This window comes from Ptychodera flava, chromosome 19, assembly GCF_041260155.1.
Source record: "Ptychodera flava strain L36383 chromosome 19, AS_Pfla_20210202, whole genome shotgun sequence".
Taxonomy (NCBI): domain Eukaryota; kingdom Metazoa; phylum Hemichordata; class Enteropneusta; family Ptychoderidae; genus Ptychodera; species Ptychodera flava.
The window spans coordinates 1210606-1234811 of NC_091946.1; the positions used below are offsets into that span (position 1 = coordinate 1210606).

Below are 24206 nucleotides of genomic sequence, written 5' to 3' on the forward strand. Positions count from 1 at the left end.
GGAGTGAGTTAGGGGGTTCAATAAGCGGTCAAAATGGCTACCAGCATTCGAGCTGTAACGTCGTTCTCCAATAGTATTTGTCGTTCGTTGCCTTCACGACGACTCCTCACTCTTCCAAGATACCTTCCTGAAATTCACAATCTAAGGAAGGTGAGTAGTTCCGGAGAACCGGAAGATTTAATCGTCGAATATGTTGACGGCAGTGATGATCCTAGTCACGACTTCGGTGTTATAGCCGTGTTGGGTCTGAATCGACCAAAAACAAGAAATGCTATCAGTAAAAAAATGGCAATCATGTTTCATGATGCACTGCAGACTTTAAAATTTGACAAGAGTGTGCGCTCTGTAATCATCAGAAGTACGTCTCCTGGGATGTTTTGCTCAGGCGCTGATCTGAAAGAACGGGCCAAAATGAAACCGAATGAAGTTGGCCCCTTTGTAGCTTCGGTACGGGGATTACTTGCCAACCTGGAGAATTTACCCATGCCAGTTATTGCTGCTATCGACGGGCTTGCATATGGAGGAGGGTTAGAAATGGCACTGGCTTGTGACATCAGGGTTGCATCTGCTGAAGCTAAAATGGCATTAACAGAAACGAAACTGGCCATCATTCCAGGCGGTGGAGGAACACAGCGTCTTCCCAGAGCCATAGGTGTCAGTCTAGCAAAGGAGATGATATTCACGGGTAAAGTCATCGATGGAGTAGAGGCGCAGAGAATTGGACTTGTGAATTATGCTGTGGAACAAAATGAAGACGGTGACGCTGCATATCAAAAAGCTGTCGATGTAGCTAAAGCTATATGTCCAAATGGACCTATTGGTGTAAAAATGGCTAAAATTGCCATCAATAAAGGAAAGGAGGTTGATTTGCAATCTGGTCTGGCCATCGAGGAAGCCTGTTACGCTCAAGTTATTCCCACTAAGGACAGACTCATAGCGCTGAAGGCATTTGCAGAAAAGAAGAAACCGATCTTCACAGGGGAGTAATCTGGGTCACTTGGTGCATAACATCCAATTTGACACAGTCAATTTTTGCGTAATTTGTCCAAAAGTTTATTTTCTCAGAATGGCATATTGATTGGTCAAATTATGACAAATTTTATACTTGGGATTTCTATGAACATTCTGGCCAAATGTTACATGTAAAGGGAATAATTTGCCAGTCTTTGTTTTAGGGATTTTTGTTTGATGGAAGGACTCGACTCTCAAGATTATATTCTCATATCATGCCTGTAAGTAGTCCTATCATTGATATCTGGCAACTGACCACCTGTCAAATCTCAATGAGAAGATTAGATTAATGAATTTTTGAATAAATGCTAGAATGGACAAAATAATAACAAATTGTGGTGATTTTTCCTGTTTAACTTTATTAATTATTCCAAGTATTATTCAAAGCTTTCTATGTAATTTGTGTTGAAAGAAAATGCCACAGTAGAGTTGGAACACTGTTGTCATCAACTTCATTACAGTCAGACTCACTGGTCATTGTTCAGGTAGACGAAGGCATTCCCAATACTCCTAAAAGATTAGATATTACCAATTTTTTACAACTAAATTATTTTGAGTGTTAAGTTATATATTTCAAAATAACTGTGCATGTTTAGATTAGCTTACATTGGATGGACATCTTATCAAATAAAACTTTGGAAGTGGTTTGAACCGTTAGGTTCGTCGATCATTGGGTGTACGTTATATTACAAAGGCTAAATGCAAACATAGAGAGAAGATAGACTTTTCAATGATATGGATTATTCTAGTGAAATTACAAAGCAGGTTATTCAGTGACCATCTCAGACTGTATTAGAGGTTATAAAAGTGAAAGTAAGGGTACAGAGTTTAAGACTCAATTAGTGAATTTTATTTGTTGGTGACCGGAGAAAATTTGCAAACATTCAAACTATTTTAAAACCAGAGCCTTTGTGTGTATCTCATAAACATTACAAAATTAACATAAGTAACTCTCATAATATCAACTTCTTTGGGACATTATTAAGAAAAATTCAACAACTGTTTGATTCCCTGTATTTGTTTGCTTTCATCCCTTGTGATGTCGTTTTAGTTTCACACCTCATGTCAAACCACAAATCTGAGTTTCATTAAGGGACTGGTCAGTCAGTTTCTTCGGCCTGGGGGGTGGGGGTGGGGGGGGGTGGGCGCAGTGGATTATTTTTTTTCCATGTCAAAAAGTGGCTGACCCCCCATCCTAACTTTCAAAAACAGGGTGACCCTCCCATTCCAACTTTCGAAAACAGGGTGAACCACACAGACTACCAATTAATTGTCAGTTGCCTTCTCATCATTATAGTACACTCCATAGAATCAAAGGAAACCTTTTATGTCCGAAGTGTCAACACATGCATGAGTAAATTCTCAATATCTTATTTGGCTTGTATATATCGGAATACATTACATCAACAAATCAAAGTCAAAACCAGCCACAGTTCCTTTAGGCACTTCCTTACAATTCTACTCACACAAAACTAGTTTATAGTATTTATTTACCAAATTAACCATACGTTATTCAACACTTTATTTATGTTCTATTTATCTTTCTTTTCCTTTCTTATCGTGTTTCTTTCTTGTTACACCACCCTCCAACTAGTTGAGTTTTTTGTAATTTTTTAAAGCCTCAACTTAAAATGGCTCTTGGAACAGACTTGAATAGCATTTGCCATTTTCAGTTTCCGTTTACCCTTCACCACAGCACAGATGTATATTTATTTCTGTACAGTAAATATTTGTTATATTAAATTGGGTAATACTGATGATGATGATGTCTGAATATGACATCCACACTGACAAGAACAATGCCACTGAAATGAAAGTTGGATTCTTTTGATAAAACTCTTCAAGGGCTCGAAATTAGCGGTAGTCCCGCGTCCACAGACTACCAACTTTTCCCTTGGGCTACCAAAGTCCATGAAATGGTAGCCCACACAGACTACCAAAGCCTGGGACATGAAATACTTGGCGTGCGATGTCCGTCACTTTCGGACGAGCTAAATGCAGTCAACATGCAGTTTCATTTGTTTGAAGCAATTATCCTTTCATCCGTGAAGAGTATTTTCTGGTGACTATTACAATTTTCACTGCTATGTTGTTGTCTCCACAAGATGCAGAGTGGTTGATACAAGAATGTCGAGTTGCTTTTCCGTGTGCAGTCTTTGCATGCCAGTTCACACTATGCTGTTGATCAGCAGCATACAAGACGTACTTGTGTCAAGTTTTTGGGTTTTGATGCGGAAATTTCACAAAACTGTCACTTCTATATCAAGAGATTGTGTAATCAGTTTGATTTGAAATAGTAATATAAAACACTGTGTCAGTTAAGTTTCACTGTCTTTTCTATGGTTGTCGATCAGTATCACTCTATTACGTTCTGTGTAGAGAAACTCGGGTGTAACAAGGCATGCCAGTTCATAAAGATCATGAGAATATTTTTTTGCTGGTTTTCTTTACTCAATTTACAATTTCTTTGGATGTATAAGCCGATTTTGAAAGTGATAGAAAGTGTTAAAAATGTACATAAATTAGCATAAATTAAGCGTTCGTGACTCATAACATGGGGTTTCTCGAGTTGAAGCCCCTAGTTTTACTGCTATTTTGTGTTGCTGAACCGGGGCTTATACTCGGACGCGTACAGTATCCCTAGACTAAATATTCATGGACTACCAGCCATTGTCACTGGGCTAGGACGGGGCTCTGAAAAATATGCCCGAAGAGCACGGTGAAATATGCAACCGATGATGACATTTGTGGCTGGCACAATGCATTTTATGCAAGTATGAGCCCGTATGAGAACTTAAAAAACACACTGATCCGCCCTTTTGGGCATTTCAAAAACATGGTGATTCCCCCTATCACCAAAGTCAAAAACAGGGTGATCCCCCCCCATGAATCCCCCCCAGGCTGAAGAAACTGACCAGTCCCTAATTACCAAAAAGTTTCATGAAAGTGTGAAAGAAGAAAAGGAAAGCAAACAATTTACAGAGACATACATGGACAATAACTTGCTCTTATTTACAAACAAGCAAGCAGCAATTCACGTTTATTCACAACTCCAACTGAATATATTTTTATACATTTGCAAATGTAATGAACAGTGCAAGAACACCGTGTAAAACATCTTGGCTTGTGCGACAGTGAAGAGAGTTTCCCATTTACTACTGAAATAAGCCAAAATACTAAGAAGACAGGGCTCGAAATTAACTTTTTAGCCTGGTAGTCCACTTGGGCTACCATTTTCTGAAGTTGGTTATCTTCAAAGTGGAACTAAATATAAAAGAACAAGATTTTTAGGGGTGCGTCACAGGTCCTCAGAAGGATATAATACCGCTGTTTACAGGATTGACTCACCTATTTTAACAAGTAGAGGTAATAAATTGAAAGCAGGGTTATTTGGTTGGAAATTATCATGGACCAACGTGAGCTGTCTCATATCGGCTACCAAATACTTGAGAGCGTCTTCTATCACTTTGTTGTAATGTCACAAAAATATATTTGATAAAAGCTTGATAAAAGTGAATTTCTAACATGGTGTATTTCAAATACAGTGTTCGGGTATGGGATACATTATGCTGGACCAAGTTCAGGGGCCTGATGTTCCAAAACACTCTAGAAAGGACCACGAGTGTAATCTCTGACCATCTCTCACTGATAACAATGCTGAATTGATACTTGGTAGAAGTTCTTTGTTGCCGAAATAACCAAAGGGTGTGAGTGTTACTTATGCCATGCAGACAACAGTTGTCATCATCCAAACACTTTGATTTTCAGTTTTTACTTGTTGTTCACCATTCAGAATTCGTGTCTTCTAGAATATAATCCTGGCTTTAGCCAATCACATGTCTAGATTCAGACAAGGCATATGATAATTTAGAAATTGTAATAAAAACACAAAACATGAACTTGTCACAAGCGACCTTGTAAGACATTTGTTGGTAATCCTGATTTCTTTATGGTATAAGATCTTAATTCCAAAAACCTTTGCAAAGAAATCGTCATAAGGAAAGCAATTAAATCAACGATTTGCAATATTTCCTTTTTATCTTGCATTTATCATTCTATCTTTCAGTAAGAAAAAAACATACACTACTCACTAAATTATCAAATTATTGCATATTTTCAATGCATAGACGGGTTTGGATGAAGCCAAGGGTATTTTTTCCCTGTCTGTTAGTGTATGTGTCAATTGGTGCATTATACCCTGTATGGTAACAAACCAGTATAATTACAAAATCAATCATGTGCAATGTTGTCAACCCTTGTAAAACATGCACCAATAGGTTCATCTGAAATGTCTTTGGTTATAAACTCATTTAAACTTCAGTGTGTCAGGACAATCGTACTAAGCCATAGTCTACATCATAGTCTACATCATACCACATGAAACTCGCAAACAAAGACAAACAGCACAGCACAGATAGACAACAAACGAGTACCGGTACACACAACTAAGTCAAATCCGTAGAAGAGAAATATGTGGACCTCCGGTAAAGACAATTGATCCAGAAGTAATGGTAGGTGTTTCGAAAATGGTAAGCACATTTTGCCCCATATGTGACAACCAGCATATACCAATCTGTAAGTCGAGACAGGAAGAAGTGGTTTTGATCTAGACAAATGTCACCTGTACCATCAGCCTGAGTGATCATTTGTTTAAGTGATACATCATACTTATCTATCAGTTTATGACACCTGTCAAAAAAGCATTTGAATGAATTTAAACGGTAATTTTCATTTGATTTTTGCAACCTGTTTTAATGCCAATGTTCTGGGTCAGTATCGTCTTAGTAACTTAGAATAATTTAAACGTTTTAAATACATTCAAGCAATTATGGAGATTTAATTCTTAAAAATTCATGTTGATTTTTCTCTGTCCATAATTCTGTTGTGGATATTTCTTCTTGGGTTTTATTATGGGCAACCAACGGCAAAATGTGTTACCAAACATTTTTCTTCGTCTTTTAATACAATAGTTGTCTTTCAACTATTCCACAACTACTCAACAGGTTGTTTTATAACGTTTCTTGTGCATCTACCATCACACCAGAGTCTTCCTGGGGAAAATATGCTAATGTTTTTAGGTAGACACGTCTATGTTTTTAGATAGGTATTTCATGTGTCCATGCACTGCTCTATGCGTATAAAAAGCCAAGTAAGTGGGTACAGATCCTAAAGTAACAGTTGAGATCTACTCACACTCTTCAAATTTGAAAACAACTTTTATTCCGTTTCTTAACATCAACAAAAGGAGCCTTTTCTGTCAAAATATCATATATAGTTACAGAGAGTATACACAGGTCATACGATGTACAATACTGTTTTCCTAGACAGGGTGAACACGCCTTGTAGACTGTTATCACAGCTGCATTGCTCACACATTTGCTGCTTTCATGCATCATTGGGTACAGCAAACCTGCATATTAAGGGGGCGCTGCACCCAACACAGCATATTTTGCTGAAAAATAACTTTTTTGCAAATATTTACTCAATTTTAATTAATGTGTTAAGCCATTGGTTGGGTTCACCTTGTAGCTTGTCAAGCAGTAGAAAATTGTGTGATAAAGAAGTGTTAATTTATACAAATGTATGCAAATCACCCAATTTCCTGGCTTCTTTTTCCTCCCAATTTCAAAATTTCCAAAGAATTTAACTCCACTCTGGCTAGGTCAAATTATCTGAAATTTTCACATTATGTTCTTTAAATGCTATTTAACAAAACGACTACTTTGTTTGGCAATAAAGTTCTTACATTTTGAAAAAGAGGCATTTTAATTTTGCTTATCATGATTTTAATTAATTTTTTAGAGTGTCAGTCCTACCATTTTAGAATGAGGATAGATAATGCCAAGTAAAATAGTCGTTTTTTCTACATATACTCTTCTTTCAAGTGAAATATTACATTTCAGAAAATAGTGTCAATTTTTTTACTTAAATTTATTTTTATCATTAATACCAAAATTGAGGTTTTTTACCCCAATAACACACCCACTTCATCCTTTAAGTAAACTACTGCTTCCATACTAAACTTTAGAGTCTCTGCTTTTTGAAAATATATGGTATGAGCGGGTTTCCTTGTCATCTTTGATGAGAAATATTGCTTTGAAAAAAACTGTGTTGGCAACATGCACCTCCACCTTAAAATGTTGTTCCTAAGTAGGCATTGGTAATTTTCATTTAGGGAAGGGAACCTCAGAAGACTGATCATATTGCTTGTTTTTAATCAAAATATTTCTCCATATATTCTTACCACATCTAGACTGCCGATCGACAGTCCCTCGAAAAAAATACATACGTAGCAGGTGCCGTGGAGGTTAGTATTATTGTCCCCACAAGCGAAGACCGAAGCCTCGACAACTTCGCAAGCCACGGGTGTTTCTTCGGGTGAAGACCCTCCCTTGTCTACCCAGGGAAACTGCAAAAGTGGCTGTTGACAGTCTCAACCACACTGCCATTATGATTTCGTTTATGTTTATTGTTTGTGTGTGCCATTTGATGTTTTTGTGAATGTTGACGATTCAGAGGAATCTGCCATGCAACTTCTATCAAATTTCCGAATTGTGCATCCACAGGAATACCAAATGGTTCATCCAGATCTACAATGAGCAAGTTTTGGAACACTCATGAATATGCAGCGCAAACTTTAAATGCAATAGACAGTGGATAACTGAATACATGTAATACCAAGAATGCATTCTCCCAACCAGAGTCCCTCCACACACTGTTTGCCAACCAATGAATGGTGGAGGAAGTGGAATGAGGCACCTGCTATGCACAGTATAAAAACTCTTGATGCTAATACCAGCTGGCCAGAACGACTTCAGCATCCAGTGAAGTGTGATGTCGCCATTGTCGGAACTGACTGCTTGCCATGAATTACACCAATGTGAGTGACGTTGTCTATGCGATGTCTGTATGAGGGAGATTTCAATACTCCAGTGGACCTAAATAGCCAAGGCTTAAAGGACCGTCTCAGATTGTCGCAGAAGTTCAAAAAGCGAAATTTATTCGTTTAGGGGGGGAGGGGGTTTGACCTCCATTCAATTAGTGAACTTCACTTTCGCACATTTATTTTGTGATCACAAGTTTTCGTGTGTTTATTTTAAATTAAAGAAAAACTGCACACTCGTGCCAACAAATTTGTAACTGTTTCCATCTTGTTTGTGCCCCAAACACAATTTACCGATAGGAACATTGTATCCTAAACATTTCATTCATCAAATTATACAAACTCGAAAAGTATCAGTTTTTTAAAAATGTGCAATTATAAGCGTCTGCTCTAACCACTAAATGTCTTTATTCTCACTTGTTATGCACCTGGTCATAGTCGTTTTAATATGATTGAACATGCCTGGGCCCCTTGTCAAAGTTTTTCGCTTATTTACCGCCCTTACCAAGTACAAATTGCGTGTTCACAAAGACAAAGAACAGCACAAGAGATGCAAAAAGGGAAAGTAAAATAAAATGAAACTTTTATGCGGTAAAATGCCCTGTTAGTACTCAAATCTGATCGTTTACTTTAATTGTAATGTGACGGGGAATACGTCTTTAGTAGCTATAGCAAAATGCAACATTGTCTCTCAGGCAGACAATGAACATTTTGCACTTTTGAAGTTTCGTTTAGAGGGAGGGGGGAGGGGGTTTTGATCTAAACGAAGAAATTTCGTTTCTTGAACTTCTGCGACAATCTGAGACGTCCCTAAAACACGTTTGTTTCGTAAAGAACGTTCTTCAAGCGGACGTAGTTGGAATGAGCTTCGGTGGATTCAAACAACCCTTTCGGACTGTGAGTACTTTACGCGTTTCAAAAAGCTTTACCGAACTTGATTAGTGGATTTTTACTGGCCCATATTTGCTATCCACACAACCTGTATTTGGCTATAGCAGAGAGGCACTTGTTAGTCATTTTGCTGTTGTTGTTTGTATGGCCAGACAAATAAAAGGTTTGCATATGGCTAGGTTCTACACCAGTGATATTTGCTCGAGTTATATGTTAATACAGAAATATTTTACTTTGCATCGCGCTCGCTGTTGAAGCTATAGCTAACAGCAAACTGCAAGAAGTCAAAAAGCTAAGCTAAGTTTGTTTTTCTTCTACGTTGACGTTTTATAAATGTTTATTGCGCCATGCATGGTAAGGTTTGGGGAGTCTGCATTGCAGACGGTCACATATAATGCTTTTCAGTTTTATGATAGTCAGTTGCACCTGTGATATTGTTTCATTGGTTTTGATTTTCAATTTTGCATATTGGCGCCTGAAACTTGCTTCGAACATGGGAATGTGGGTTCTGGGTAGATCTCAGCGGGTAGTCAAGATGAAGCACATTATATAGCTCGTGCCTTCAAATACTTGTCATGATAGGTTTCGTCAGCCTTTTTTGTACCCCTGCACCAATTACCCCGACACATTTTCACCAGTTCAAACTCCCAATCATTTGTTTCCTGGAGTTTAAAGTGATTTACTACAACGACATAATTTGCTATGCATAAACAGTATTAAAAGCGGAATTCGTTGTCTATGCAAAAAGTGATTTATGTGAAGTAGTAGTATGGAGAACAACGCTTCTATTGAAACACTGCATTTTAAAATATTCATTCACAGATGAACTTTTATAAACTTTTTTCCAGGTATGCAATGGCATCAACCCACAGAAGAAATGGATCCAATACACTAATACAGAAAATGAGATCCAGAATTGAAACCTAAACAATACACGACTCAATTTAATAAAGTTTCATACATTTTTACGTTATTGGCTTTTCTATCAGGATGATGTTGATGAATCGGGGAAAAGACTGGCTTTTACAAATTTGTAAGTTATTTGGTCTATGCTACTTTAGCAAAGGGGCATAGCACAAAAACTGAAAATTTGTGAGTATATATAAGCAAGACTTTGGGCAGGGAACCTGGGGTAAACCATTGCAAATTTTGGGGTGTCCATTATACAGATGCTGAACCAATTTGATAAAGGAGTAAATAAGAGTAAAATTGTACCAAGATTCTTCCATATCAAGTGTATTTTGGGGCTGATCAATTTCAATATGGGGCATACGTGTGTATACACAAAGGCTAAAGTGTTCAAAGTTGAGGGCTGTATCCATGCTAAAAATTGGGTTGCTATGGCTGTTCCATTCATCCCATTGATGTTACAAATTTGTGTAGGGATACTCCATTTTTGTCATGGTTACAATCGGGAATCTAAATACTCATCACCAAAACTAGTTTCTGAAGTATTATTAAATATTTTATTTTCTGAATTTGCTACAAAGTGTCAGTGACGCTAGGCGCCCCATTCTGATCAGAATATTGAGGAGTCTTGTACTGTAGAGCAATTTTAGTAGACCCAGGGGTTCTCTCTATTTGGAGGTTGTGAAGATCTTGACAGGGCGTAGTCAGACTGTTTGTCGCTTTTGAAAGCCACAGATTTCTGAAAAGAAAACCATAAAAGGTGATACAAATATCTACATGAATACAATGTTGCCAATTTATTTTAATCTACATAAATACGTCTGACCAAACCATAGTATATTGAATCAATTAAACAAATTTATAAGACCATTATTGGTATGTAGATTGTATAACATGGGAAGTCTTTTCATTTTTGGTTAGACCCTGGACATACAACTGATACAAAGTATTCACCATTCCAAAAATTTCAAATGCCACCAAATATATTGTATGACCTTGCCAGTCAAATTCAAAAACTCTCTGCTAACTTCTTTACAAAAATTAGAATTTTCTGCAAAATGGAGAAAATCGCTAAAAAATTTATTTCACCACTGTCTGTCATATACACCCAAGGTCAACTGACTGGTTCCTGAGGCTCATTCACTCTCTTTTGTGACTGACATGTTCATTTGAATCAAAGTCCAACCTATGATCCTACAAAATACCATACATGCAGTTTTCAGTTTATGCAGTTACATACAAAAGACAGAGTATGACTATCTACACTGATATTGAAATATTGTAAACTGGGAGATAATAATAAATGGGTAGTTACTTTCCTCATTTGAGTTTCAATTCTCTTAAGATAAATCCTGTCATGTTTTAGGATTCCCTCAGAATGTTTCACCTTTCAAATCTCTTGACCAAACTATATTTTTTGAAGCCTCTTCTTATTAATTTTCTTTACAAGTATTGACACCAAAGAAGTGGATCCATAACTATAAATTACCTACAATTTTTTGATTTTTACCCTTGAAGGTTGCCTAATTTCTGCTTCACATGTTGGCAATAAAGTAAAGTATCCAAAAATTATTTAATTATATCCAATAAAAATACAATTAGATATTACTGTAAAAGTTTCAAAATTACTGTAAAACAACAACAAAAGTCATGGTCTGCAGGTACTACAAATGCCATACTTTTGGAATGAAAGTTTGACCAACTGAAGTGGTCACCTGTTAAGGAAAGCCAACATAGAAAAAAATCAGTCTTTTGTTTGACAAAACAGGTCTGACAAATTTCTCTAATTTTTATTACACTATTATCTACGGCTGACAACACTAACCAGAAGAATTAACAAAAGTGCCATCTTTTCTCTCACTCAAACTTTTTTCAAACTATTCAAAATGAATGAAGAAGAAACATGGTGTACTTGTAAGTACATTTTCAAAATTTACAAAATTTATTAATTTGTCTACACATGGAAAACATGAAAGACTTCACAAAAGAATCATGGGATATCTTCAGTGCTGTGTGATTAGGACTTGGTGGGCCAGACACAGTGAGGTTACCCACAATGCTCCTTGATTTGTACATACAGACACTGTTTGCTAAAGGCCAATTCAATTTTATTCATTTCTGAACAATTTGAAACCTAGAATGTGATTTTAAGATTTGTTAAAAGTGCTCCAAAATCACCAATTATGTCTAAAATTCAAGCGTATATTTAATAAGAAGCTAATGTTTTCAGGTGCTAAAAATTGTACACCTTTCAATGTAAATTTATCAGCAGCTGTTGAAATATGAACCAAAGTGTCATGTGTACAGAAGTAATTTGCTTCAATTCAATGAGTGATTTCAGTGTGTACAGATCAAAGAAAGTGTAGGTATCAACACTTCTGTGCCATATTATTATATAATATATAAATTGATATATGCTTGATAATACTTAATATTGCCAAAATTATGGTACATCTTTGAAAGATATAATTTTCAAATTTCACCTTCAGCATTACTTCTACATTAAAATTTCACCCAAGTTTGACACCTATAGTACTCGAACATGCCAAATGGTTCCTAAATCTCTACATTATGAACTCAATTGTTCATAGTGGTAACAAGTGACCTAGCGGCCGATATAGCTCCGCTGTGTTTGTGTAGAGAATAACTATTTTTGACACATGTTGATGAAGAAGGTGGAAATCTTTGATAGCTCAATGCAATGGCCAGAATAAAAGTGGCTAAAATAGCTGCAAAAATACACAATTGAAGATTTCATCATACTTGAATATATCACATCGGATCATCCCTAAGAACATGTCAACCAAAGCTATCTGATGAGTAGTTTTTTGAGAATAAAATTTTCTGACCAAAAATGGCAACAATTGCCCCAAAAAATAAAAATTGCAGATTTCATCATAATTTCAAAAGATCAAATTTAGTTCATCTGTAGGAACCTGCATATCGAATTTTAAAGCTATCAGACCAGTACTTTTCTAGAAACACATTTTTTGACCAAAAATGGAAAAATTGCCCGAATTGCAAAAATATGAAATTGCAGATTTCCTCATTATTTAAATAAATATCATTTAGATCATCTATTGGAACCTGTATACAAAATTTCAAAGCTATCAGATGAGTAGTTTTGGAAATACACATGTTTTGACCAAAAATGGCAAAAATTGCCCCAAAAATACAAAATTACAGATTTCATCAGAAATTCAATATATATTACTTAGTTCATCTATAGAAACCTGTATACCAAATTTCAAAACTATCAGACCAGTACTTTTTGAGAAATACATTTTTTGACCAAAAATGGCAATAATTGCCTTAAAAATGTGAATTTGCATATTTCTGCACAATTTGAACAAATCTGAAATAGATCATCCCTAGGGACATATGTACCAAATATCAAAGCTATCTGACTGATATTTTGAAGAAGATTTTTAAAGATTTTTTTACCAAAAATGACAAAAATTGGCTTAAAAATACAAATATACAAATTTCACCACGATTTGAACAAATCTGACTGAAGTCACCCTAAGTAAACTGCATATCAAATTTCAAAGCAATCGGACAAGCGGTTTCAGAGAAGAAGATTTTTTTACCAAAAACAGTAAAAAATGCCCCAAAAATACAAATATGCAAATTTCACCACGATTTGTACAAACTTAAGTGAGGTCACCCCAAGTGAACTGCATATAAAATTTCAAAGCAATGGACTTGCGGTTTCAGAGGAGAAGGCAATTGTTGACGGACGACGACGACGACGGAAAATCAACCTATTTGATAAGCTCCGCGTCGCTGACAGCGGAGCTAAAAATGTCACTGAAGAACAGACAAGCAACCTTGTGGCCAATAAAGCTCTGCTGTGTTATGCAGAGAATAACTATTAGTGACACATGTGTTGATGAAGGTGAAAATCTTTGATAGCTCACTTCAGGATGGCCCGACCAAAAATGACAAAAATAGCTGCAAAAATACACAATTGAAGATTTCATCATAATTTGAACATACCAGATTGAGATCATCCCTAAGAACATGTCTACTAAATATCACAGCTATCAGATGAGTAGTTTATGAGAAAGAAATTTTTTTGACCTAAAATGACAAAATTACAGAAAAAATACAAAATTGCAGATTTTATCAGAATTCAATATATCACACATTAAAATAATTCCTAGGAACCTGTATACCAAATATCAAAGCTATCAGATGAGCGGTTTTTTAGTGAAAAAAATTTTTGACAAAAATTGCCTTTAAACTACAAATTTGTATGTTTCATAAATTGAACAAATCTAAAGTCACCTCCAGGGACCGGTTTACTCAATAATACCCCTTTTCCTGCCAGACAGTATCGCTTCCCCATCAGCCAAGTCAGTAAAATGCCGTATTGAGCCAAAACATGATGTATTTTCACCCACTTGGCGTGGTCTGTTACAGTATCTTTAGTCCAAAAAAATCAAGTTTACTGTATTTATGTTTTCAACAGCCTTCAAATGTACAGTATTATGTTAAAATACAACATATGGAATATGTTGTGTTTCATTAATTTTAACCATCTTGACCTGATTGTGAAATATGGACTTTGCAGGAAAAGGGTTAAAGCTGTCAGACCAACGGTGCAAAAGAAATGTTTTTTCAAAATTAAAAGCAAAGTTATCTTCAAAATACAAATTTGTATATTCCATCACAATTTGAACAAATCTGATTAAGGTCATCCCTGCCAACCTGTACTCAAAAATTAAAGGAATCGGACTGGCCGTTTTGAAGAAGTTTTGAATGTAAAATGTTGCCTGACAGCACACATCCACCAATTAGATAGGCTCCACATCACTAAAACCTGACAAAATGTTCAATAAGGCCATTATCACTTCCAACCATTCCATAATAAAGTTCAAAACAGTAAGGTTGGTTCATGAATAAACAATTATAATAGTATACATAGAATTTACAATTTGCTCATTTTATTATGATTGAGAACATCTACAGAGACTTGCCAGCCAAAGTTTTCTTTGTAATCTGGCAGTGTTGAACATTTTTTGGAAAAAAATGAAAAAAAATCACGGACTGAAAAACAAAATTGAAGATACTGCTGTCAAGTGATAACCCAAGGCAACTATGAATGCAATATCTGTAACTCCAATATGGGAACAATCTGACTGGTTGTTTGTACATTTGAACGTTTTTACAATTTTCACTTTTTGGGTTCATTTGCAAATTTTGGAGATTTGTACCTACATTTAAACAATGGGAGTTTCTAACCACCAATAAACAGCTACGTTCTAAATATCAAAGAGATCAATGCAGCAGGTGTTTTTGTTTTTACAGTCAGCAGCCTATAAACTTGAGCCCTTCTTATTCTCTCTCTGGACACTTGTAATCACAAGACTCAAAATGCATTTTAACGGCAATGCTATACAGCATAGCGTTTGACTGTTACAAGCACTGTTCAATACAATTCAGAGACTGTGTGGAACAGGTGTGACAAATGCACACATGCTTCTGAACAAAAAACGTGCACCAGCAACTGAAAGATAGAATTCTGTCATGTCAACTTAACCATAGAAGACAAAATGAGAGAATGAAAGATCTCATATAAAAAATAATAAAAATCCAAACAATTTGGAAAGCTAAAATTGATTTAAACTTAAAAACCATGTAAGTCAAGACACACAAAGGCCAACCTAGCTGCAAAATTGTAGTGCTACAGTGAGGCGGTCGGTGATTTTTGGTTTTTGTGACTTCACTCACCAGTAGCGCTACAATGCCGATGGCCCAGTAGAGGTCAAAATAAGCGCATCCCACTGGACCAGGCGTGTTGATGTAAAATGCTACATATTACTGCATTTTGTCATACTGATTTATCACTACTGAAGACTAAACACTATACTGCACTAACCTTGTCGTTTATGGGGTTTGGAAATTGTTCAAACACGTTGATCGCGTTCCATAAACATTGAGCGTGGGGCACCCGTGTTTCTGGGAGCCGCCATTACCGGAAGTTGGTAATAGCGGCTCCCAGAAATGTTTCGGAACGGGATTGACTGACCGCCTCACCGTAGTGTTACAATTTTGCAGCTAAGGCCAACCCTGAAATCAAGAGTCCTCCAGGTTCCTAAAAAAATACCGTCAAGGATAGTGTGCTCATATTTGTTTGCATTGGTCCATCAAGAAAAATTTCAACCAGAAAAACAAGAATGACAAAAGTAAAATATAGTCTGAAACTTTAGGTGCTGGAGGTCAACTTTAGGAACAGGCTTAGCAGAGGAATGTTTCAACACAGTCCTTCATGGTTTCAGCAGGTCTGCCAATATGTATCAGTTCATGAACAATGACAGGAAATGACTCAAGGTCAGTGGAGTAGTCTGTTTCAGTCACTGCCACCACTCCTACACATAATAGGTACACTACATACAAATAGGTTAGAGATTACAGAATCTCCAACTCAGATGTGTGGGCTGTTTCAGTTAATGCCACCACTCCCGCACATTTGCAGGATTTCCCCTTTTTCTTACCTCATTTAGATATTATTGACAATGACAGGTTCATTTGAACAACGTCGCATCTCAACCCCTGGGTCTACCTGTACATCAAATATTGTGATGATAGGTGCGGCGGTTTGGGAGCTTTAGCGTGTGACGGACATACATCCACACATGCATACATACATACATGACCGACTCACCATATAAGCTCTTTTTGGTATTTATATACATACCAAATATGAGCTAAAAAATGCTTGTTGAGCAATTGAAATGAAGAAATTAGTATACACCATGGGAAAAATTACTGTGAACTTGCAGACATGGCTCTGTTCATTAGGAGTAATAAATATGGGTCTTACCTACATTGGTGATGTTTTCAGAGGTAGTAAATGAACAGACAGAGATCAAGAAACCAAGTCTTACTCTTCCAAAGTGCTGACCGCAAGTGATGGAGTTGAACTACGGGTGGACCAACTCCATGCATGGTAAATTTGAATATCATTGATTCAATAAAAGAGCTATGTACAAAACACCTGTGAACTACCAGTGTCCTTAGTAACATGCAGATACAAACCTGCTTTTGCATAATACTGGTAGAATGAAAGTAAAATTCAAACTTCCAAAATAAATTGGACAAAAATGAACATCTCATGGTCCAAATTTGAACCATGACTGTGACCCATTGACAATTTCTGAATGTAGACATTTGAAAATAAAATCAAGTGAAAACTGCACAGGATAGACTTCACAGTTGGTAAGAATAAAAGTTTTGCTTCAAAAGCTCTAGATGAAGTGAAGTTCGTGAATTTTGACTGCATTATTCCCTGCTGGTGTGCAACATGCTCAAAAGGTTATATCTGATTGGTCGATTGTCACTATTCATAGCAACTTAGGGAGTCTACTTGTAATATTCAATTATCAAGGTAAGATTCAGCCAACCAATTGGATAAGTTTCTGAGACACTGCACATTAGCCCCAATATTCTGACAATTTGAAAACTATAAAGAATACAATAGAAACATCATCATGGCAATGTATTCAGGTTGTCAAACGTCTTTTGTTTTCTATTGGTTGAATGTGTCTGTTCCTTTGATGTATTGTTGTTTTCTATTGGTTGAATGTGTCTGTTCCTTTGATGTATTGTTGTTTTCTATTGGTTGAATGTGTCTGTTCCTTTGATGTATTGTTGTTTTCTATTGGTTGAATGTGTCTGTTCCTTTGATGTATTGTTGTTTTCTATTGGTTGAATGTGTCTGTTCCTTTGATGTATTGTTGTTTTCTATTGGTTGAATGTGTCTGTTCCTTTGATGTATTGTTGTTTTCTATTGGTTGAATGTGTCTGTTCCTTTGATGTATTGTTGTTTTCTATTGGTTGAATGTGTCTGTTCCTTTGATGTATTGTTGTTTTCTATTGGTTGAATGTGTCTGTTCCTTTGATGTATTGTTGTTTTCTATTGGTTGAATGTGTCTGTTCCTTTGATGTATTGTTGTTTTCTATTGGTTGAATGTGTCTGTTCCTTTGATGTATTGTTGTTTTCTATTGGTTGAATGTGTCTGTTCTTTTGATGTCTTTTGTTTTCTATTGGTTGAATGTGTCTGTTCCTTTGATGTATTGTTGTTTTCTATTGGTTGAATGTGTCTGTTCCTTTGATGTATTGTTGTTTTCTATTGGTTGAATGTGTCTGTTCCTTTGATGTATTGTGTTCCTGTATCATTTTATCACCCTGATCTTTTCAAATCAGCATAACTTGCTAAAAATGGTTGAGTCTGACAGATCTTTCCTGTTTTCTTCTTTTTGTTTTTGCACTCACCAACAGATTGGCATTATTTTTCATATCAGTCCTTCCATTTTATGCCAGTCGTTCGACAACAAACTGCTGAAAACATTTGCAGTACTATCCAAACAATTTTGCAGAAATACCATCAACTTCCAGTTTCTCTGAGACTGATAGCCATCGTAAAAACTTCCTCAACTCAAGCTTTACATACAGCGTATGTCAACTATACACACTCATACAACCAGGGTGACAAATGCAACAATTCTTACGTTTTTGCAGTACATGGACATACAGACGTAAATACACATAGAGTACTGATGCATCCAAGCAGCTACTCACATCATGAATGGGAGCTAATAATGTAAAAGATGCAAGGCATTTGGGTAAGGCTACATGTTGGCTGGTAATGCCATGGTATCAGAATTACTGTTGAAGATTTTAACAAAATTAACAGAAATGTCAAAATTTGCCTAGTTTGGATTACATCAATACATTTTTGAATTCCTTCAATTCTATGTCAAAATATAAACGATTTTATGTCATTGTTGTATTTACAAACATTTTTTATTCACATATATTCACTTCTGTGGAGACATCGTCAACTACATCAAGTTTCTCAGCACTTTTTGAAATTTTTCTGTATGGCTATTGAACTCTAAATCCACCAAAATATCTTAAAATAGTGATATAATCTTAACAAAATACTTTAAACTTAACAACAACATTATTGAAGAAAATCCTAGTTGTTTCAAAACATAAAATATTGCAGTCCCACACAATGATAATGTCAGGAACTATTGTGTGTGGACACTGAATAATACATATGGAGGTTGAAATTAGATAGATATCCATGCTGTGGTTTGTTTCCCAATGGAGCAATTTATAGATTGCATTCTTTTGTATGAAAAGCAACAAAATGTTTCCTGATGGAAAGCATGATCAAAAAGAAGTATAAGAAGAAGGTGAAGATCTTTCTTTTCATTTTATAAAAAGATATTGAGTATTAGGTTTGTTCATGCATATTGTTGATAAACTTTATTACAAAGTGTGTATGTATACCATGACAAAGCAGATACATATGTGTGTGATGTGTGAAAGTCAAACACAATTCAACAGCCTGCAATGCAGTTTACATTAAAGTTTTAAAATATTAACACTGCACTTGTGATCACAATTAATGACACATGTTATGAAACACAAGTCATCGTTGATGACAGTCCCCACTTGTTAATGGGTACTTTGATTACAGGTCCTCAGAGAGGATAGAGTCCTCTTCATTAGGTCTGTGATAAAAATACTTTGATACAGATGGCGCTCAATGGCCAAGAATGAGTTCCATGGTGATGAAAACATAAAACCAATGTAGGCCACTATCCTAAAGGTCATTAAATGAGTCAACTAGGAATTAGTCGACAGGATGTCGCAAAACATTTTTTCATACTATCCTAACACCGGTACTATATTTCATAAAGTTTGATGCAGTATTTACAACACTATGAGATCAACATCTGTATCAAGTTTCATCAAATTTGACGTATTTGTGGATATATCACTCTAATTAGGAAAGTTCATTACATATGCAATTACAAATTAATTAAAATGACACTGATAAATGTCTTTCTCACTGTTAAAGCAATGTGAGCTTAACATCTGTACAAAGTTTCATGAAATTTGATGCAGTATTTCTTGACATATCAGCCTAATTACGAAACTTCAATAATTGACATGATACTGCTACATGACGTGAAACAAATTGACGAGCATATGTATGAAATAGGTCAATGTCCTTGTACCAACTTTGAATGATACTGGTGGAAATATGTCTGAGTTATGGCTCTGTACATGAGAAAATCGTAACAAAATCGCCGCCACGCAGTGATATTTGATCTTACTGTTTAAAAAATCAACACGTATATGTATAACATAAGTCAATGTCCATGTACCAACTTTGAATAAAATCAGTTGAGACTTGCCAGAGTTATGGCTCTCAACATGAAAAAAACCATAACAAAATTGCCACCATGTGGCCATATCGGACCATATCGTGAAACAAATCGACGTACATATGTATAATATAAGTCAATGTCCTTGTACCAACTTTGAATAAATTCGCTTGATACATGTCTGAGTTATGGTTCAGGACATGAAAAAATCGTAAAAAAATGGCCACACGGCGGCCATATTGGATCGTATCACAAAACAAATCAATGTGCATATGTATGACATAGGTCAATGTCCTTGTACAAACTTTGAATATAATCGGTTGAGATATGCCTGAGTTATGGCTTTGTACATGAAAATATCATGACAAAATGGCCGCTCGGCAGCCATATTGGATCGTATCACAAAACAAATTGACATGCATATCTATGACATTGGTCAATGTCCTTGTACCAACTTTGAATAACATTGGTTGAAACATGTCTGAGTTATGGCTCTGTACATGAAAAAATCGTAATAAAATGGCCGCCTGGCAGCCATATTGGATCGTATCACAAAACAAATCGACGTGCATCTGTATGACTTATGAAGTAATCCTTGTACCAAGTTTGAATGCAATCGCTCTAGGCATCTCTGAGATATCTGCATGAACAGACGGACGGACGGACGGACGGACATGACCAAACCTATAAGTCCCCCCCTGACGGTGTCCATGGGGACTAAAAAGATAGGTACACTTCTTTAACAAAGTTCTCATTGAAATGGTACAAGCTGTTCATAGTAAAGATAACGTTATCTGTTTCCAAATGTAAGCATGTTCCCATGTCCTAGAGAAATGGCTAACATAGGGAATACATTGAGTACCATCAATATATAAGTTTTGCGTCTGTTTCTGTTTCTGTTTCACAGAAAAAACACCTTGTAAGCAATTTTCCTGGACACCAATGCTCTATTTTGAAGCCTGGCTAGAAACTGTTAATGAACTAAAGGATAGTGGTTCATATTTCAAAACAGACAAACACATGGCCCTAGTTCTGAAGCATGTCGAAATGAAGCTTTGTCAACAAATCAGTGGCAATAATAACTTCCTGAAATAATGAGAGAGAATCCAGCTATTAACAAAGTGAAATACGCACACAGCAAACAGATGCTAATAATTACTTAGGAGTTAAAATTGCTGATTTTACATGTCCATAGAGTACACTATGGAGGAAGCTACATGTACATCCATGAGTACATCATGTTTACCATTCTGTCATGTTGTTATGAAGAATGAATGCCGGATACAGCTCTAAGGATTCGATCCGGGCAAAAAAAAACCTTGTTGTGAAAGTAGCTGTGACTTGGTAGCAGAGATCCAAAAGACACATTCCTAGAGCATCAACATGTCTTGGCTGTAGTTTGTCTTACAAACACAAGATATTTCAGAAAAAAGCTGAGGCAAATGAACATTGCCTAGGTGATGCATTTCAAATGATACCATATGTGGAAATACGGTGGGAAATCTTGTCTTCCCAAATACTGATGTAAGGGTAATTTTTCCAGGCTTTTCACCATCATTATGATCATACAGTATTACGACAAGTTTCTGAAGTAGGGCCAAAAATCATTTCCTTAACATATGTATAGAACAAAGGCTTTCAGGTCATTGCAGCCATTTGTTTCCTTGTAATGTATTATAAATAAATCAATCCACAAAGGAAAGGAGTGTTTTCATGGATTTCAATACATATAAATGTGTTCAATTCATGCATACATGAAAATGGAAATGTGCCTACGGAAACGGAACACATGATTTAGATAATAAAGACAATAACAGAGAAACCTATGGTTATTCTATTTTCATTTCAGCTGTTTCTGTGGTGAAATCCCTTGATATGAATCAGGTAGTTTGATGGTTTCTTGACAGACATCAAATTCAATGTGGAATTACCAGATTTGCCATCAGTTCTCGTACAGCAGCAAATATTGTACAGTCACCTGCAAACAACATTATGGAACAATTTTCATCCACAAGAATAATATTAGAATGTGACCAAAACTCTAAATTTCAACTATTTTGAACTCTTTCAAAAAATTGCATTGGGGTAGTATGTGGTTTTGAAAATGAAATAAAATAATCAAAAAGAATTCATTTTCTGCTCAAAAGAGACTTGTCCTTGCAATTGTATTACTCATCTAAAGATCTGTTGTTGTCATTTTCAGTTATGATTATGAAGTAAGAAATTTCATAATTATTTTCAAACACTGAGCGTGCGAAAACATCCAAATTAAACACTCATTTTACATCATTTAATAGGGTTATTTTGGGAGTTGAAAGACATGCAACATGATATGAATCAAACACACGTATGCTGCTGTGATAAATTCACATGTACAACTATTGCTAGCATCATTCTGACACTGTGAAAATGAAGACAATTGCTGAATGCTAGATCACCATTGATTCTGGCAACAGGTGAATAATAATGCCAGTTACTCACTGCTGTGTGGGTTCATTTCAGCAAATCGTCGCAGCATGTTACTGACAGCTGTAGCTACTGGTGGTGTTGGAGAGTTGCGTAATGCGACATCAGTTTGCTGTGTTGTATTGGACTGGATGTCATATATGATAGGTACAACAATGGTTTGTGGTTCTGTACCAGCCGCTAAATTCACTCCAATACGAGTCAGTTGGATCTATGGTTATAAATGACATGTCAATTATTATTTGTAATATTTTGTTTTGTATTGAATTCAAAAACATTTCAATAATGGCAAAGTATGGACACACTTCTGGTACTGATAGTTGTGCCCTAACTGAACCAAATGGTATTAAAATCCCTAAGATATGAATGCAAGAGATAATTTTAGACAAAGTGTCTGGCAGAGCTGCTGTGCCTCCCTCTAAAATGCCACAGAAAGTGTGTTAAACCTAATCTCATGTATGATAATCAATCCAGAGTTTCACTCCATGCCACGTTTGGTAAGTATGTCTAACAACTGTTCTGAAGAATAAAAAGAAATGTGCTCTCAAGTGGTTTGTTATACCATAGGTTTAATCCACATTTATTTTGATCTGCTCTTGAAAACGTTTTATTATTCCATTTAAAAGACCTTGTATGCTAAACATATACCACAAAAGACTTTTTAGAAACATAAAAACTTACAAAGAACAAGACTTTATTTTTGATGACAACAGCTGGTGTTCCTGGTGGTGCTATTGGTGGTGCACTGGGTGGAATACTCAGACACCATTGCACTGTCCATTTCAATGTCCTATCTGGAACCTGAAATCAACAAGTCATTGTAAATGACACAGTCCCCACCTTTAATTTGATTTGATGAGAGTGAACTCCAAATAATGTGCCAATTAGAACACATGGCTGGTAAGCATAGGTATGTATAGTCACAACTATACATCATAGTACCTTGTCTTTGTACATGTTTAACCCTTTTCCTGCCAAGTCCATATTTCACCATCAGGTCAAGATGGTTAAAATTAATGAAACACAACATATTCCATATGGTGTATTTTAACATAATACTGTACATTTGAAAGCTGTTGAAAACATAAATACTGTAAGTTGATATTTTTGGACTAAAGATGCTATAACAGACCAAGCCAACTGGGTGAAAATACGCCATGTTTTGGCTCAATACTGCTTTTTACTGACTTGACTGATGGGGAAGTGAAACAGTTATTACTGTCTGGCAGGAAAAGGGTTAAATGGAATTGCAGTGCTTTTACTAAAAGCTGGCAGCTGGCAAAAATGACGACCTAGCCAGTCAAAAATATGTAACTTGGCAGCTAAAGCATGGGGATTTATAATAGACGAGAAATTGCAGTGATTGGCCAAAAATTGCCTCAAGAGAGCATGGGGGCAATGTCCACATAACACTGAATCAAGAACAGTAATAGCTCATAGTGCATAAGACTATGCTGCATCACTGGGCTAGCTGAATCCACCATGGAGGTACCTTATGTAAAACAAGTCATAATGTCATGCAAATACCTAATTTTCATTGAAACTGACCAACATCCAATATTATTAAATTACATGAACATCAGGTGTTAAATGCCTCAAAATAATCACAATCTTAATTACACAATTCAAAAATCTCTAAAAGTTGGGAGGGGAACCCATATTTAAAAACCTATGTTGCCAGGCTACTGTATTGAATTGCATTGCAGGGTAAATTAACATGCATCTGAACGTCATGGTACTACATCCTCCTGCCAAAATTGGTCTAGTCATGTCAGAATTCTGGATTCTCACCGACAAAAATTTAAGCAAAATGGCTTCCGATCGCCCATACTGGAACATGTCGCCAAACAAACTG

The 24206-nt window shown here is 36.0% G+C and overlaps 2 protein-coding genes and 1 long non-coding RNA gene across 6 annotated transcripts in view; 2 read left to right on the top strand and 1 right to left on the bottom strand.

Moving 5' to 3' along the window:
• LOC139118327 (methylglutaconyl-CoA hydratase, mitochondrial-like) lies at positions 1-1668 on the top strand. Its single transcript, XM_070681586.1, has one exon. The coding sequence runs from the start codon at positions 34-36 to the stop codon at positions 985-987; it is 954 nt and encodes a 317-aa protein (XP_070537687.1). The 5' UTR covers positions 1-33; the 3' UTR covers positions 988-1668.
• Positions 1669-8275: 6607 nt separating this feature from the next.
• On the top strand, positions 8276-9753 carry LOC139118330 (uncharacterized). The gene is made up of 2 exons (XR_011548681.1): positions 8276-8791; positions 9634-9753. It is a non-coding gene; the product is annotated as an uncharacterized lncRNA (long non-coding RNA).
• Positions 9754-18484: 8731 nt separating this feature from the next.
• The window catches only part of LOC139118329 (mediator of RNA polymerase II transcription subunit 14-like), an 85872-nt gene continuing 80150 nt past the window's right edge, over positions 18485-24206 (bottom strand). For all 4 annotated transcript variants that reach the window (XM_070681592.1, XM_070681589.1, XM_070681590.1 and 1 more), the window contains 3 exons: positions 23033-23152; positions 22367-22562; positions 18485-21863 (listed from right to left, as the gene is read on the bottom strand). In XM_070681592.1, coding sequence (XP_070537693.1) covers positions 21802-21863; positions 22367-22562; positions 23033-23152 — 378 coding nt within the window. In that variant the 3' untranslated portion in view covers positions 18485-21801. The remainder of the gene's footprint in view (positions 21864-22366; positions 22563-23032; positions 23153-24206) is intronic.

Bases quoted from the DNA above. Each gene is read 5' to 3' on its own strand.
- LOC139118327 (XM_070681586.1), top strand. From the start codon at position 34: ATGGCTACCAGCATTCGAGCTGTAACGTCGTTCTCCAATAGTATTTGT.